The sequence below is a fragment of the Oncorhynchus gorbuscha genome, linkage group LG11 (assembly GCF_021184085.1).
Source record: "Oncorhynchus gorbuscha isolate QuinsamMale2020 ecotype Even-year linkage group LG11, OgorEven_v1.0, whole genome shotgun sequence".
Lineage (NCBI taxonomy): Eukaryota > Metazoa > Chordata > Actinopteri > Salmoniformes > Salmonidae > Oncorhynchus > Oncorhynchus gorbuscha.
Genome location: NC_060183.1, coordinates 39,539,973 through 39,554,912, shown reverse-complemented (window position 1 = coordinate 39,554,912; position 14,940 = coordinate 39,539,973). Strand labels below are relative to the sequence as shown.

The window sequence follows — 14,940 nt, the reverse complement described above, 5'->3', positions numbered from 1 at the left end:
GCTTGAGGTTAAAGCGTTACTGCAGGGGTTCCCAAACCTTTTTGGCCCATGAGCCCATTTGGATATGAAAATTCTTGTGACTCCCAAGCATTTTTGGGACAATGGCAGTCAATTGCGAAACATTCTAACACTATTGCTGATTGTATTCTCAGCTAACTAGGGCTGACCCCAATTAGTCAACTGGTCGATTGTTTGGTCTAGAGGCTGTAGGTCGACCAAGATTTTTTGTTGTTGCGCAATAGCAAAACATGCCCATCTCAGTGAACTAATCCATTGCGGATGCATAGACTAAAAGGCAATTTATGCTTGATCCGATTATGTGGTGGGGATCCATATTTTAAAAATGTATTTAACCTTTATTTAACTAGGCAAGTCAGTTAAGATCAAATTCTTATTTACAATGATGGCCTACCAAAAGGCCAAAGGCCTCCTGCGGGGATTAAAATACAAATAAACAAAAATATAGGACAAAACACACATCACGACAAGAGAGAACACAACACTACATAGAGACCTAAGACGACATCATAGCTGGGCAGCAACACAACATGACAACATGGTAGCAACACAACATGGCGGCAGCACAACATGGTAGCAGCACAAAACAGGGTACAAACATCGTTGGGCACAGACAACAGCACAAAGGGCAAGAAGGTAGAGACAACAATATATCACGCAAAGCAGCCACAACTGTCAATAAGTGTCCATGATTGAGGGGGTGACACAATTGCAGAGCCTCAGGAGGCATGCAGAGGCAAAATCGAGCTCCATGTGCCTCCCAAATGTTGTAACAATGCGGAGGACTCTGTAAAGCTCCGCATTGACATTATTGGTTGACGGTAGATGGGGGCGGTACATCCTGTATAAACACAAACTCACTTCCTTGACCACTTCCTTCACAACAGCGCTGCACTGCTCTGCAAAGTGTAAGAAGTATGTATGCCCTGACTTCTGCAGATGCCGTATCGCCGTTAATGCTGCATTGGCCAATGCAGACGTCAGATTGACCATGCTGTGCCCAGATGCACAATGCACTTCTCTCTCCAGGAATGTGCTCTCCTCAATTTGTGCATTGTTTCATAACGTCATTGTGTGAATTGTTTGATTTGGATTGTTAGTGTAGGCTATATCACTTCCACATATACTGTATCACCAGTAGTACATTAACCGTTAGTTTGTTTGGTTATGCTAATTTCTGTTAATGCATTCAATGTATTATAATTCCAGTCTTACCGTTCTTGTCTGAATTTTGATTAACCACATGACAATGATTTTGCGATATGAAGACGTTAATATAAATTCAATTAAACTGTTCCACAAATGTGCATATGAAAACCATAACTGGCACACAGATTGGTATAAATGGTGAGATAAATTGGCATTCCACAAGGTTGCCGACTCCTCGTGTAACCTATTACTGGCAACTTCTGGAGAGTAACGGCAGAATCTGCGAATGCCAGCGGGAGGAGAATGGTTAGGTCAAGGTTTTTCTTTTCTTGCTCTAGATCTCTGGCTCACTCTTGAGTCATTTGTTTTATTTCATCAAACAGTAAGCTGAAAGCATCATACAAGCTCAATGCATATAGTTGATTTTATTAAAACACATAGGGTGTGTCTATATATGGAAAAAATACTTGTTTAAACATGCATTCACTCTTTATATTACGGTAGCATATGCTCTGCTTCTGCAAATGTAGGTCTAACTGTCACAATAAAAATAGAAAAAGTTACCATGATGGGTCTACATACTGAAATGGGCTGTCGGTCACCACCCTGAGCGTCGATGATTCATCGTACTGTGACCAGAGTGAAGGCCATAGAGAATCCATATTTAGACATCGCATATCATTTAACAGTTCAATTCATGCTGTGTGTATAAATAATGTATTATAATTTACTGGTTTCTCACATTTATTTATCCCCGGAAAAGGGAGTGGTTTTGGGCAATAAATCTCTGTAACCGGGTTCCCGCCAATAAACCCAAATAGTGAACCATGAATGCGTTGTCTGCGGCATTCAGTCACATGACAGCTCGATCAGCTGTTGGATTTCACTTACTGGCATGTCAACTGAGCTAGGATCACAGTCGACTGGATTTCGCTGATTTGGTCACTCAGCTGTTGATTTGTTTTGAATATCCTCTGCATGCCTGCTTTTAGTTCGTTCAGTTTGCCAAATATGTCTGTTACATAGGTAAGGTGAAACCTCTTTTTTAAATTTTCATTACACAGAAATTCAACAAAGGCCATTGTGAATGACAACAGTTCCTCTCACAATTAAAAAAAAATCTTTATCACTCCCCTCAATAACCACTTTGTGAAATAGAACATTGACATGCTCTGATCTTGTATCTCCACGTAGTTTTGCGAACAGGCGTGCGTGATGTACTTTACAGTCTGTTACCTGCTGCGTTTCTGAGTTTTGCGCTCAGCTCTTTTGCAGCCAGTTGCTCTCTGTGTATCCATTATAGCCCAGTGGGTGTATCATACAATGCAGAGGGAGACACATTCATAACTAGAGTGCAGAGCCCCATCTGTGCAAAAGTCCGTCATTCGAATCCATGGAGTCTGTTTTTTGTCAATCTAGCCACGCAACACACTGAGCCGTTTCATGCTTGGGAATCGTGAGACCGAACAATATGTCATCGTGAATAGCATCCCCTGACTAGTAGGGAACAGAAGTCGATGCATGGGCATTAGCCCTCACGGCTAACGTCCATTTGGAGAGCGTAGGGGGGGGGTTGAGTTCAGTCAGTTTACTCTTGATTGCTATCAATTCTTAGCATCAAGATGTACTTAGGTATCAAAAGTAAAAGTATAAACAATTTCAAATTCCCTATGTTAAGCAAACCAGATGGCACAATGTTTTTGACGAATAGCCAGGGGCTAGCTCCAACACTCATAATTTACAGTTGGGTTCGGTAATATGGTGTCGTAGCTCAGTTGAGTATTTAATACTGTTGCTTTGAGAATGTATGAGGCACGTTGTGCATGAACGGAGGTGTGAGGATTGGACGAGTGAGTTTTGTATGAGTTAGCATATTGATCTGAAGTAAAGAAGTTCAGTTTAATTGCTCAACAAGCCTCCTTGCATTTGTAACATTTACAAACAAAGCATTTGTGTTTAGTGAGTCCTCCAGATCAGAGGTAGTAGGGATGACCAGGGATGTTCTCTTGATAAAATGTTTTTCTTAATTTCTTTTAGGGTTCAAGCAGTCGCCTGGATCAGGATTCTGCCAGTGAAATACATTTGGGTGTGGGTAGTTACTCTGTGCCCCGCCGACTGACCAGTCACCTGGGCACCAAGGTAACCAGCGATTCTAATACACCTCAGGTTGATATAGTTCTACTGTTACTATCAAACAGCCCCCGTTTACAATTAACCACATGAGAGCTGCCTGCATGTCCAAACCGGAATTGTGAAATGTTATCTGTACTGAACAAAAATATAAACGCAACATGCAAAAATTTCACATGAGTAAATCGGTCAATTGAAGTAAGTTCATTAGGTCCTATTCTATGGGTATCACATGACTTGGAATACAAATATGCGTCTGTTGGTCCCAGTTACCTTAAAAAATGGGTCTCACAATGGGCCTCAGGATCTCATGATATATTTGTGCATTGAAATTGCCATCTGTAAATTGCAATTGTGTTCGTTGTCTGTAGCTTATGCCTGCCCATACCATAACCCTACCGCCACCATGGGGCACTCTGTTCACATTCACAATGCGCAAAATTTCTCACCCACACGACATGTAGTCTGCGGTTGTGAGACTAGTTGGACGAACTCCCAAATTCTCAAATGATTATGGTAGAGAACATTAACATTTAAATGATTTGGCAACAGCTCTGGTGGACATTCCGTAAGGTAGCATGCCAATTGTACGCTCCCTCAACTTGAGACATCTGTGGCATTGTGTTGTGACACAACTGCACATTTGAGTGGCCTTTTATTCCCAGCTCAAGGTGCATCTGTGTAATGACCATGCTGTTTAATCAGCTTCTTGATAAGCCACACCTGTCAGCTGGATGGATTATCTTGGCAAAGGATAAATGATCTCTAACAGGGATGTAAACAAATGTGTGCACAGAATTTGAGCGAAATGTGCTTTTTGTGCACATGGAATATTTCTGGGGTCTTTTGTTTCAGCTCATAAAACATGGGACCAACACTTTACATGTTGCATTTATATTTTTTTCAGTGTAGTTTAGCAATTTCATAAAACCATCTCCTGCTGCGCTGCATAAAAGTTTGACATTTATTTTAACAGAAGTAGCCCACATAAATTAGATTGCATCCCAAGGGGTATAATGTTATCAATTTAGATATGAATAACTTGTTTTGACCTATAAATTATCTGTGTGTCTTCTACAATATAGTTGTTCTCATGGTCGGCCTTCTTGCCCTACAGGTGGAGATGGTATATTCCCTTCTTTCAATGCTGGGGACCCACGATAAAGATGACATGTCTCGCACTCTGCTTGCCATGTCCAGCTCTCAGGACAGCTGCATCGCCATGCGTCAGTCTGGCTGCCTTCCCTTACTCATCCAGCTCCTCCACGGCAACGACAAGGTTTGAAATGTTACACTTTTTCTTTATAGATAACTTGATAAAAATCAGTTATTTGTTTTAACATGAACGATCACTTTGGAAATATGTGTAAATTCATGCTTTCACGTGAAATCCTCTGGGATCAAATATCTTGTCGATGAATGTATAATTGTTTTACCCCAAATAACATTTGATTCTATTTCAATTCAAGGACTCTGTGCTGCTGGGGAACTCACGGGGAAGCAAGGAGGCCCGGGCGAGAGCCAGCGCCGCCCTTCATAACATTATCCACTCCCAGCCTGATGATAAGAGGGGTCGCAGGGAGATCAGAGTGCTGCACCTCCTGGAGCAGATCAGGGTCTACTGTGAGACCTGCTGGGAGTGGCAGGAAAGCCATGAGAGAGGAGTGGACCAGGACAAGAACCCCAGTGAGGCTTACTGTGTTGTATTGATTTTGTGTATCTAGTCTTTATGTGTTGGTGTATGTATTGCTGACCTCACAAGAATAATTTCAATTAAATATAATATGAAATAAAATATTTTGTCGTATAGATGAACTGTGTTGATTTGGTTAGTGAATGGACATTTGGATAGGTAATGGATTTTTCTTACCAAATGGTGTGTTTGTGTGAACCCCAGTGCCCTCTCCCGTGGAGCATCAGATCTGCCCAGCGGTGTGTGTTCTTATGAAGCTGTCCTTCGACGAAGAGCACAGGCATGCTATGAATGAGCTCGGTAAGCATTCATCAAATGCACATTATTTTTTACTTAGAATAATTAACCAAGGTAATCAGCTCCACTGCTTTCCAGGCAGTGATCTTTAAAGATAACACATTTGATGGATTTTATATTTCATACCATTATCATCACCAAGCAACCATAACAGAACAGAGCTACTTATTATGTTAGAGAAATAATTGATGTATTCATCACTGTAAATATGTAGGATCTTCTGCAATGTCCTTAATTATGTGCGTTGCATAGGACATAATATAGTAGAACATTCATGGGGCAGACTAATTCAATGTATTGATTGGCATTTCTCCTGCTGCGCTGTGTGTTCCCAGGGGGCCTGCAGGCTATAGGGGAGCTGCTCCAAGTGGACTGTGAAATCTATGGCCTCACCAGCGACCACTACAGCGTCACTCTGAGGAGATACGCCGGTATGGCCCTCACCAACCTCACCTTTGGGGATGTTGCCAATAAGGTAAGCTTATTCAGACTATGTAGCCTAATGTCAGATATAGATTGATTGTGTGTGGAATTGTTACAGAACATTTTGGGATGTCTACCTTGTGGCTGGTTCCTCAGGTCCAGATTAAGCCTATTCCTAGAGTAAAAAAAAGCATGAGCATGCTTTTTAGTTTTCGGAGTAGGCTCAATCGGAGTCTGGGAAACCTTCCCACATGTGTGCTTACACCTGAGAGTAAGTGTATTCAATGATAATCTTGTTCTAAAAAGTATGACTTCAACTTAATAATAAGCATCTTTCTGTATCTTCAATCCTCAGGCAACACTGTGTTCCATGAAGGGATGCATGAGGGCCATGGTGGCTCAGCTGAAGTCTGAGAGTGAGGATCTACAGCAGGTGATTGCCAGTGTGTTGAGGAACCTGTCCTGGCGTGCAGATGTGAACAGTAAGAAGACCCTCCGCGAGGTGGGCAGCGTCAGGGCTCTGATGGAGTGTGCCTTGGAGGTACAGAAGGTGAGACGCATCATGGATACACTTTCAATTACAGGTCACCTTGGTTACTTTGGTACAAATATATAATTCGGCGCACATAATGTATAAATATTTGAATGAAATGTCCAATAGGAATTTGATCAAGATATTTGCCTAAAGATGTATTCACTGGCTAATAGTTTGTCATCTTTTCCTTTTTATAGGAGTCTACTCTGAAGAGTGTCCTCAGTGCCCTGTGGAACCTGTCAGCTCACTGCACTGAGAACAAAGCTGACATCTGTGCTGTTGAAGGGGCTTTGGCCTTCCTGGTTAGCACTCTGACGTACCGAAGCCAAACCAACACCCTTGCCATCATTGAAAGTGGAGGAGGCATCTTACGCAACGTGTCTAGTCTCATTGCTACAAATGAAGATCACAGGTGTGTTTTCTAAAATCAAAAGTGATAAACTGTAGTATTATGCTGTTAAATATTAAAATTATTAAATATTTTACTGTATCCCCTGTAATAATTTTTACACTTGAAAGCTTACAAGACCATATGTTTCTGTCTGTAGGCAAATCCTGAGAGAGAACAACTGTCTTCAGACACTCCTGCAGCACCTGAAGTCTCACAGCCTGACTATTGTGAGCAACGCGTGCGGCACGCTGTGGAACCTCTCTGCCCGCAACGCAAAGGACCAGGAGTCCTTGTGGGACATGGGTGCTGTGAGCATGCTGAAGAACCTCATCCACTCCAAGCACAAGATGATCGCCATGGGCAGCGCCGCAGCACTGAGGAACCTCATGGCCAACAGGCCCGCCAAATACAAGGACGCCAACATCATGTCGCCTGGATCCAGCCTGCCCTCTCTTCACGTCAGGAAACAGAAAGCCTTGATCGAGGAACTGGACTCTCAGCACCTCTCTGAGACATTTGACAACATTGACAATTTAAGCCCCAAGGCGTCCCACAGGGGTAAACCAAGCAGGCACAAGCAGAATGTCTACAGTGATTACGATGGTGTTTCTAGATCGGAAGGGTTTAGCCCCAACAGTGTGCCTGTGCGCCCCCCTTACGTGAACACACCAGTTCTATCAAGCCCGTCACCCAGAGAGAACCCAAGGGGAAACATAGACAGTGTTAGGGCTGAGAGGGATCGAAGCCAGGACAGAGACAGACTGAGGGGTGCACCTGGGGGTTTCCCCCCAGATCATGACTCTAAGAGAATGCAGATGCCTGCCACAACAGCTGCTCAGATCGCCATGGTGATGGAGGAGGTGAAAAGCATTCACTTGCTGACTGGTCTGGATGATCGGTCACCAGAGAGCCCTAATCAAGACCCTCACCGTAACACTGCAGCACATGGTCATTCAAATGTATACCCCTACACTAAGCCCGATCAGTCGGGCAGACCTTGTCCAATGCCCAAGTTAGAATACAGGGCGTCAAATGACAGTCTCAACAGTGTCAACAGCACTGACGGCTATGGCAAAAGAGGCCAGATGAAGCCATCTGTGGACTCTTACTCTGAGGATGATGAGGGGAAGTGTTGCGTCTATAGAAAATATCCTGCAGACCTCGCTCACAAGATCCACAATGCAAACCACATGGAAGATGATGATGGAGAAGTTGACACACCCATCAATTACAGCCTGAAGTATTCTGATGAGCAGCTGAACTCTGGTCGGCAAAGTCCAAGCCAAAATGAAAGGTGGGCGAGGCCTAAGCACATGGAGGAGGAGATGAAACGGACAGATCAGAGGTCTGTGCGATCTCAAAGCCCAGGCTACCCCATGTACACAGAGGGCAATAGTGAGGGTGAGGAAAAACTCAAGTACAAGCCCAGGTTCGTGCAAACCGAAATGCCACAAGGATTCAGATCAAGGAACGCCAATCAACAAGATCAAAGCAATGCTGGTCCCACTCAAGGAATTAACAAAAAGATGAATAACCAGACTATGTGCCAGTCTGTGGATGATTACAGTGATGACAAACCAACCAATTATAGTGAGCGATACTCAGAGGAAGAACAACAAGATGACCAGCCGACCAATTACAGCATGAAGTACAACGAGGAACATCATGGAGAACCCATTGATTACAGTCTGAAATACTCAGACTCCTCCTCCCAAAAATCCATGTTTAGTCATTCAAAGTCATCCTCCACTCAGAGCTCAGTGAAAGACAATCTGAGCCAAGATGGTTCCACATCATCCGTGTTATCCATAAAGAATGCAGGAAGACAAATGCAGCTACATCCCTCCTCGGCTCAAATGAGATTAGGGCCAACTCGGCCAGGCCAGAAGAACACAATATCCAAACCCCCTACCGTCAATCAAGAGACACTACAGACGTACTGTGTTGAGGACACACCCATCTGTTTCTCAAGGGGTAGCTCTCTGTCATCCTTGTCCTCAGAGGAGGACGAAATGGAGGGCTGCAAGAGGAACGTAAATGCTACTAGTAACTACCCAACTCTTCCCATCTCTGAGAAAGAGTCCACTGGTGGTCACACACAAGAACAACGCAGAACTGAGAGCCAGTCGTCTGTGCAGTATGTCCGAATGAAGCCTCCAAGAAATAGTCAAGTTCATGGAGATGGATCCAGACATCACAAAGCTGTTGAGTTTTCATCTGGAGTCAAATCCCCATCCAAAAGTGGCGCCCAGACCCCCAAAAGCCCCCCAGAACAGTATGTGCAGGAGACACCCCTCATGTTCAGCAGATGCACATCTGTAAGCTCTCTCGACAGCTTTGAGAGCCATTCCATCGCTAGCTCTATACAGAGTGAATTGTGTAGCGGTATGCCCAGTGGAATCATTAGTCCAAGCGATCTGCCCGACAGCCCTGGTCAGACCATGCCTCCGAGTCGAAGCAAAACACCACCACCACCACCCCCACAAAATCAACATCCACCCCCAATGAAACACAAAAAGGTGCCACCTCCGCCGCCTCCGAGGGCGGATATGGCTCCAAGACATGCTGCGGTACACGCTGCTGTCCAGAAAGTCCAGGTGCTTCCGGATAATGACACCCTCCTACATTTTGCGACAGAGAGTACCCCAGAAGGATTCTCTTGTGCATCTAGCCTCAGTGCTTTAAGCTTAGATGAACCTTACATTCAGAAAGATGAGCTCAAGATCATGCCTTCTGTTCATGAAGACGACCAGGGAATTGAGGCTGAGCATGAGAATGATGACACTACAGAACCCCCAAGCCAAGGGAAGCGTGAGACGGAAAAAGACATTCTGGATGATTCAGATGATGACGATATAGAAATACTGGAGGCATGCATAAACTCAGCCATGCCAACAAAGTCATCAAGAAAACTCAAAAAGCAATCCCCTTCCAACACTACTTCTAGAATACCACCACCTACTGCCCGTAAACCAAGCCAACTTCCTGTGTACAAATTACACCCTTCACAAACCAGAGGACAACAGAAGACTGTGAACTTTGCCCATGGAGAGGACATGCCTAGGATTTACTGTGTAGAGGGAACCCCTATCAATTTCTCAACAGCCACATCTCTCAGCGACCTAACCATTGATTCACCCCCTAATGAGCTGGCCAATGCTGAAAGCCGTGCTCCTCCTCGTGCAGAAATATCATCCAGTCAAAGAAGGGACACTATTCCAGAAGGTAAATGTACAGAGGAAAAAGATGCAGGTGTTACTTCTTCCTCCACACAAGCTGCCGGGACAGAAAATGAAGGGGATGATATTTTAGCAGAGTGTATCAGTTCAGCCATGCCAAAAGGTAAAATCCACAAATCCTTTAGAGTACAGAAAATGTTCGATCAACCACTGCACCCGTCAGCTTCTCCTGTTAGCCTAGTCCAGCAGGAGGTTGAAAAGAAGCCCACTTCCCCTGTTAAACCAATGCCACAGAGTAGTGAGTACAGAGCTAGGATGATTAAGAAACCCCAGCCTCCATTCAACTTTTCTTCATACCCTGATAAAAACAAAGAAACCAAAATGCAACAGACAAAAATGGCATCCAGAGATTTCACAGATAAGCCACCAAATGCGGAGAGGCCACGGCCAGGGTTTGCTTTTGACTCGCCACAGCATTACACACCAATAGAGGGTACACCCTATTGCTTCTCACGCAATGATTCACTGAGTTCATTGGACTTTGAGGATGAGGAACCTAACCTCGCCAAGGAAAAGGCAGAACTCAGAAAAGACAAAGACCAGAGAAAAGCTTCAACAAAAGACTGTGGAAAGCCATCGTTAAGAGCAAACAGGGCAAATCTACCACAGACTGCTCCAACAAAACCTCAGCAACAGAAGCAGGCAATATTTCCACAAGCATCCAAAGAAAACATGGGGCCAGTGCCAGATGAGAAGCAGAAGTTTTCCATTGAAGACACACCGATGTGTTTCTCTAGAAACTCATCTCTCAGCTCTTTAAGTGACATTGACCAAGAGAACAACAACAAAGACCTCCAGCCAAAAGAAGACGAAGAAGAAGAAGAGGAGGATGTAACTCAGGTGGAAGCTCCTACAAGACCCCAAGCCTCTGGTTACGCACCAAAAGCCTTTCATGTTGAAGATACCCCTGTGTGCTTTTCAAGAAACAGTTCACTCAGCTCACTAAGCATCGACTCAGAAGATGACCTTCTACAAGAGTGCATCAGTTCAGCCATGCCAAAAAAGAAGAAACAGACAGCGAGAAATAAAGAGGGGAATGACCAAGGAGATGCCATTGAGGAGAGAGGTATGGATGGCATTTTAGCTGAGGAGCCAGAACTCACATTAGATCTCACTGATACACATAGTCCAGTTTCTGAACAAGCCTTATCGCCAGACTCTGAGTCTTTTGATTGGAAGGCTATCCAAGAGGGTGCCAATTCCATCGTCAGTAGTTTGCACCAGGCAGCTGCTAGTCTCTCTAGACAAGGCTCATCTGACTCTGACTCAATCCTCTCCCTCAAATCTGGAATATCCCTTGGGTCTCCCTTTCATTTACCCTTAAATTCAGAGGATAATAAATCAGCATCTGACAAAGGACGCCCACGGATATTAAAACCTGGTGAAAAGAGCACTTTAGAAGCAAAAAAGAAAGAAAAGGAAGAGGAGGCAGCAAAAGCTCTTAAAGGGGGCAAAAAAGTATACAAAAGTCTCATAACAGGAAAACCACGTGCAATCACTGAGACCCCAGCCTCATTACAACAGAGGCAGACGGCCCCTACTGTTCCAATCTCTCGTGGTCGGACAATGATCCATGTCCCTGGTGTTAGAAGCAGTTCTCCAAGCACTAGCCCAGTCCAAAAGAAGCCTCCAGCCCGCGGTCCAGCCTCAGTCTCAAAAATTCCCCCTACCCAAGGGCAGAGCTCCAGTAATTCAAACAGAAGCATTAAACCACCTGCTAAATCTGACCCTAGTCCCGCCAGGGATCAGCCTGGATCTCAATCGGGATCAAGTAAAGCTTCATCACGATCTGGATCCAGAGACTCCACACCATCCAGGCCAGCTCAGCAGTCCTTGACCACCAGACCCATGCAGTCACCTGGTCGCTCCTCTGTGTCACCTGGAAGAAATGGTCTGGGCTCCTCAAACAAATTATCCCAACTGCCTCGCACTGCTTCTCCAAGCACATCGTCAACCAAGTCTTCTGGTTCTGGTAGGATGTCCTACACCTCCCCTGGAAGACAGATGGGTCAGCAAACGCCACCCAAGCAGACTGGCTTGACTAGAAGCACTAGCGGAATCCCTAGGAGTGAATCTGCCTCAAAGAGCCTGAATCAGTGTGGAGTTACTGGCACATCTAAGAAGCAAGATTTGTCCAGGATGACATCCACAAAGTCAAGTGGAAGTGAGTCAGACCGGTCGGAGAAACCTGCCCTAGTTCGCCAGTCAACGTTCATCAAAGAGGCCCCTAGTCCAACACTGAAGAGGAAATTGGAAGAGTCTGCCTCGTTTGAGTCTCTGTCCCCCTCCTCTACCAGCCAGTCTCAAACGCCTGTGTCAAGTCCGTCTTTGCCAGATATGTCGTTGACTTTGCCCTATCAAGGAAGTCAGGGAAGCAACTGGAAAAAGTCCCCTCAGAGTCAAAACTCTTCAGAAAATGAGGATGGGAAACCTGAAAGGGGAGGGAAACACGACATCTCCAGATCCCATTCAGAAAGCCCCTCCAGACTCCCTAATCTTAACAGGACAGGGACATGGAAGAGGGAGAAAAGCAAACACTCCTCCTCTCTTCCAAGGGTTGGCACCTGGAAGAGAACTGGCAGCTCCTCGTCCATCCTCTCTGCCTCCTCTGAGTCAAGTGAAAAGGGCAAAAGTGAGGATGAACGACAGCCACTGAGTCCAGCCCAAAGGTCCCCACACGGTAAAGATGGAAACCCTTTAAAAGGAACATGGAGGAAGATGAAGGACAGTGAAATATCTCAGTCAGAAGGCCACAATTCTTCCTCCATAGACTCTAACACCATGGCCATGGGGCACCAAATGAGCCCTGCAGTGTCCAAGACTGAGGATGTGTGGGTGAGGATTGAGGACTGTCCCATCAACAGTCCGAGGTCTGTAAAATCTCCAACAGCAAACACACCTCCAGTAATCGACAGTGTTTTAGTCAAAATGCCCTCTGTTGATCTCTTGTCAAGTGAAACCCATCCCAAACAGTCCAAAAATGAAAGTGTAAATGCTCGTAGGCTAGGTCCAGAGACTAATTTAAACTTGTTTAGGAGCAGTGAGAGTCTTGATAAGAAAGGGCCAGACCTCAAGCCTGCTCAGAGCATCATCCCAGAGGCCCATGAACTGCCTGTTGCTGAACGCACCCCTTTTAGCTCCTCCAACTCTAGCAAACACAGCTCACCTAGTGGTGCTGTGGCTGCCAGGGTCAGCCCTTTCAATTACACTCCTAGCCCCAGGAAGAGCAGTGCTGACAGTGCCACACCACCACGACCCTCACAGATACCCACGCCTGTCAGCGTCACCAACAGTGCAAAAAAGAGAGAATCTAAAGGAGAAAGTGCTGGAGAAAGTGGGTCATACATTGTAACCTCAGTTTAAGTCCCTTGAGGCTAGACTACACAGACACACAACCACGATCTAGGGGAAATGTCTTGAGCATACCTAGTGACCTCTGTTGTAAAGAATTATTCAAACACCAAGCAAAGATCATGGATTCATCAACTTTTGGTGTACAAACACTAACATGTAAATAATAGTGAGATAGTAGAGGGTTATTGTAGTTGATGCCTAGCCTAATTGCTGGGCTCGTGTTTCTTTGCTGGTAGGAATGTGGCTGGGACACTTGGTTATCAGAGAACGAGAGAGAGGGAGACCTCTGAAGGATAATGTATGTGAATTTGTACTGTACAGATTTTAATTATGTATGTATTTAATTTAAACCCCTGTAAAGATCCTGAATCTTGTCTGACTTGACAAAGATAATCACTTAAAGTTGCCTATTTGGGTTGTTAAATCACTTAAAGATGGACTTTAATGCTACTCCATTTATTTTTTATTAAACCTAAGTTTCAGTCAAAGAAAATGAATTCTCACTTTTACTACTGCAAATGTATTATAAACTTCTCTTCCTTGCATGACCTGATGGTTTGGTTCCTGAAGTAAAGATTAACATGTATGTGGTCACATGTGTTGGTAGCTGTAGTGTAATATTTTACACTATCTTTATGTGTGCTCTGAAAGTAAAGGGATTATCTGCAAGTTACCCTTGACACCTTTTCGATTGAGAAAATATTTACATTGGAAAATAGATTATATAAGAGTAGATAGAAACATTGCTCTGCTGTTTAACTGTTATCAGGTTGGATGCTTTTTAACTATCTCAGAAGGACTGAATGAACACTTTGAACAAAATAAATTATTACTGTAGGTTTTTGGTGTTGGTATATAATTTTTTAAAGCTCATTTTACTTCCCCTGTAATCACTGTAATGCTAAAGCACATAAAATGACACTGTGTGAATGACTGTTCGTGTTTTATTTTCTCATGCAATAAAGTAGTGGTTGTATATTCAAAGGAAAAAAATGACACTTACAAATTGTAAATCAAAATAATAAACGTTAACATTTTTGGTGCAAAACTAGTGTCCAGTGTTACTGAACAGTGGAAGGGTTGTGTGTATCAAGCTTTGATAATTTAGTATCAATCTTGAAGATATTTTGGTGGAAGGGTTGTGTGTATCAAGCTTTGATAATTTAGTATCAGTCTTGAAGATATTTTGGTGAATGGAATTTAAGCTCTGCTTCCAGTCAAATCAAATGTATTTATAAAGCCCTTACATCAGCTATCTCAAAGCTGTACAGAAACCCAGCCTAAAACCCCAAACAGCAACCAATGCAGGTGTAGAAGCACGGTGGCTAGGAAACACTCCCCAGAAAGGCCAGAACCTAGGAAGAAACCTAGAGCGGAACCAGGCTATGAGGGGTGGCCAGTCCTCTTCTGGCTGTGCCGGGTGGAGATTATAACAGAACATGGCCGAGATGTTCAAATGTTCGGCAGGGTCAAAACAGAATCAGTGGTTGTCGAGGGTGCAACAGGTCAGCATCTCAGGATTCAATTTCAGTTGTATTTTCACAGCCGTCCGGTGAACAAGTCCGTTGAAACTGGAGCAGAAGCACAGCCAGGTGGACTGGGGTCATCGGGCCAGGTTGTCCTGAGGCATGGTCCTAGGGCTCAGGTCCTCCGAGAATTAGAGCATACTTAAATTCACACAGGACACCGGATAAGACAGGAAGAAATACTC

The 14,940-nt window shown here is 44.3% G+C and overlaps 1 protein-coding gene across 3 annotated transcripts in view; it reads left to right on the top strand.

Moving 5' to 3' along the window:
- The window catches only part of LOC124048605 (adenomatous polyposis coli protein-like), a 54,124-nt gene extending 39,847 nt beyond the window's left edge, over positions 1–14,277 (top strand). For all 3 annotated transcript variants that reach the window (XM_046369557.1, XM_046369558.1, XM_046369559.1), the window contains exons 9-16: positions 3,205–3,306; positions 4,415–4,576; positions 4,767–4,983; positions 5,195–5,290; positions 5,623–5,762; positions 6,066–6,260; positions 6,443–6,657; positions 6,794–14,277. In XM_046369557.1, the coding sequence (XP_046225513.1) occupies positions 3,205–3,306; positions 4,415–4,576; positions 4,767–4,983; positions 5,195–5,290; positions 5,623–5,762; positions 6,066–6,260; positions 6,443–6,657; positions 6,794–13,238 (7,572 nt within the window). In that variant the 3' untranslated portion in view covers positions 13,239–14,277. The remainder of the gene's footprint in view (positions 1–3,204; positions 3,307–4,414; positions 4,577–4,766; positions 4,984–5,194; positions 5,291–5,622; positions 5,763–6,065; positions 6,261–6,442; positions 6,658–6,793) is intronic.
- Positions 14,278–14,940: the final 663 nt, after the last annotated feature.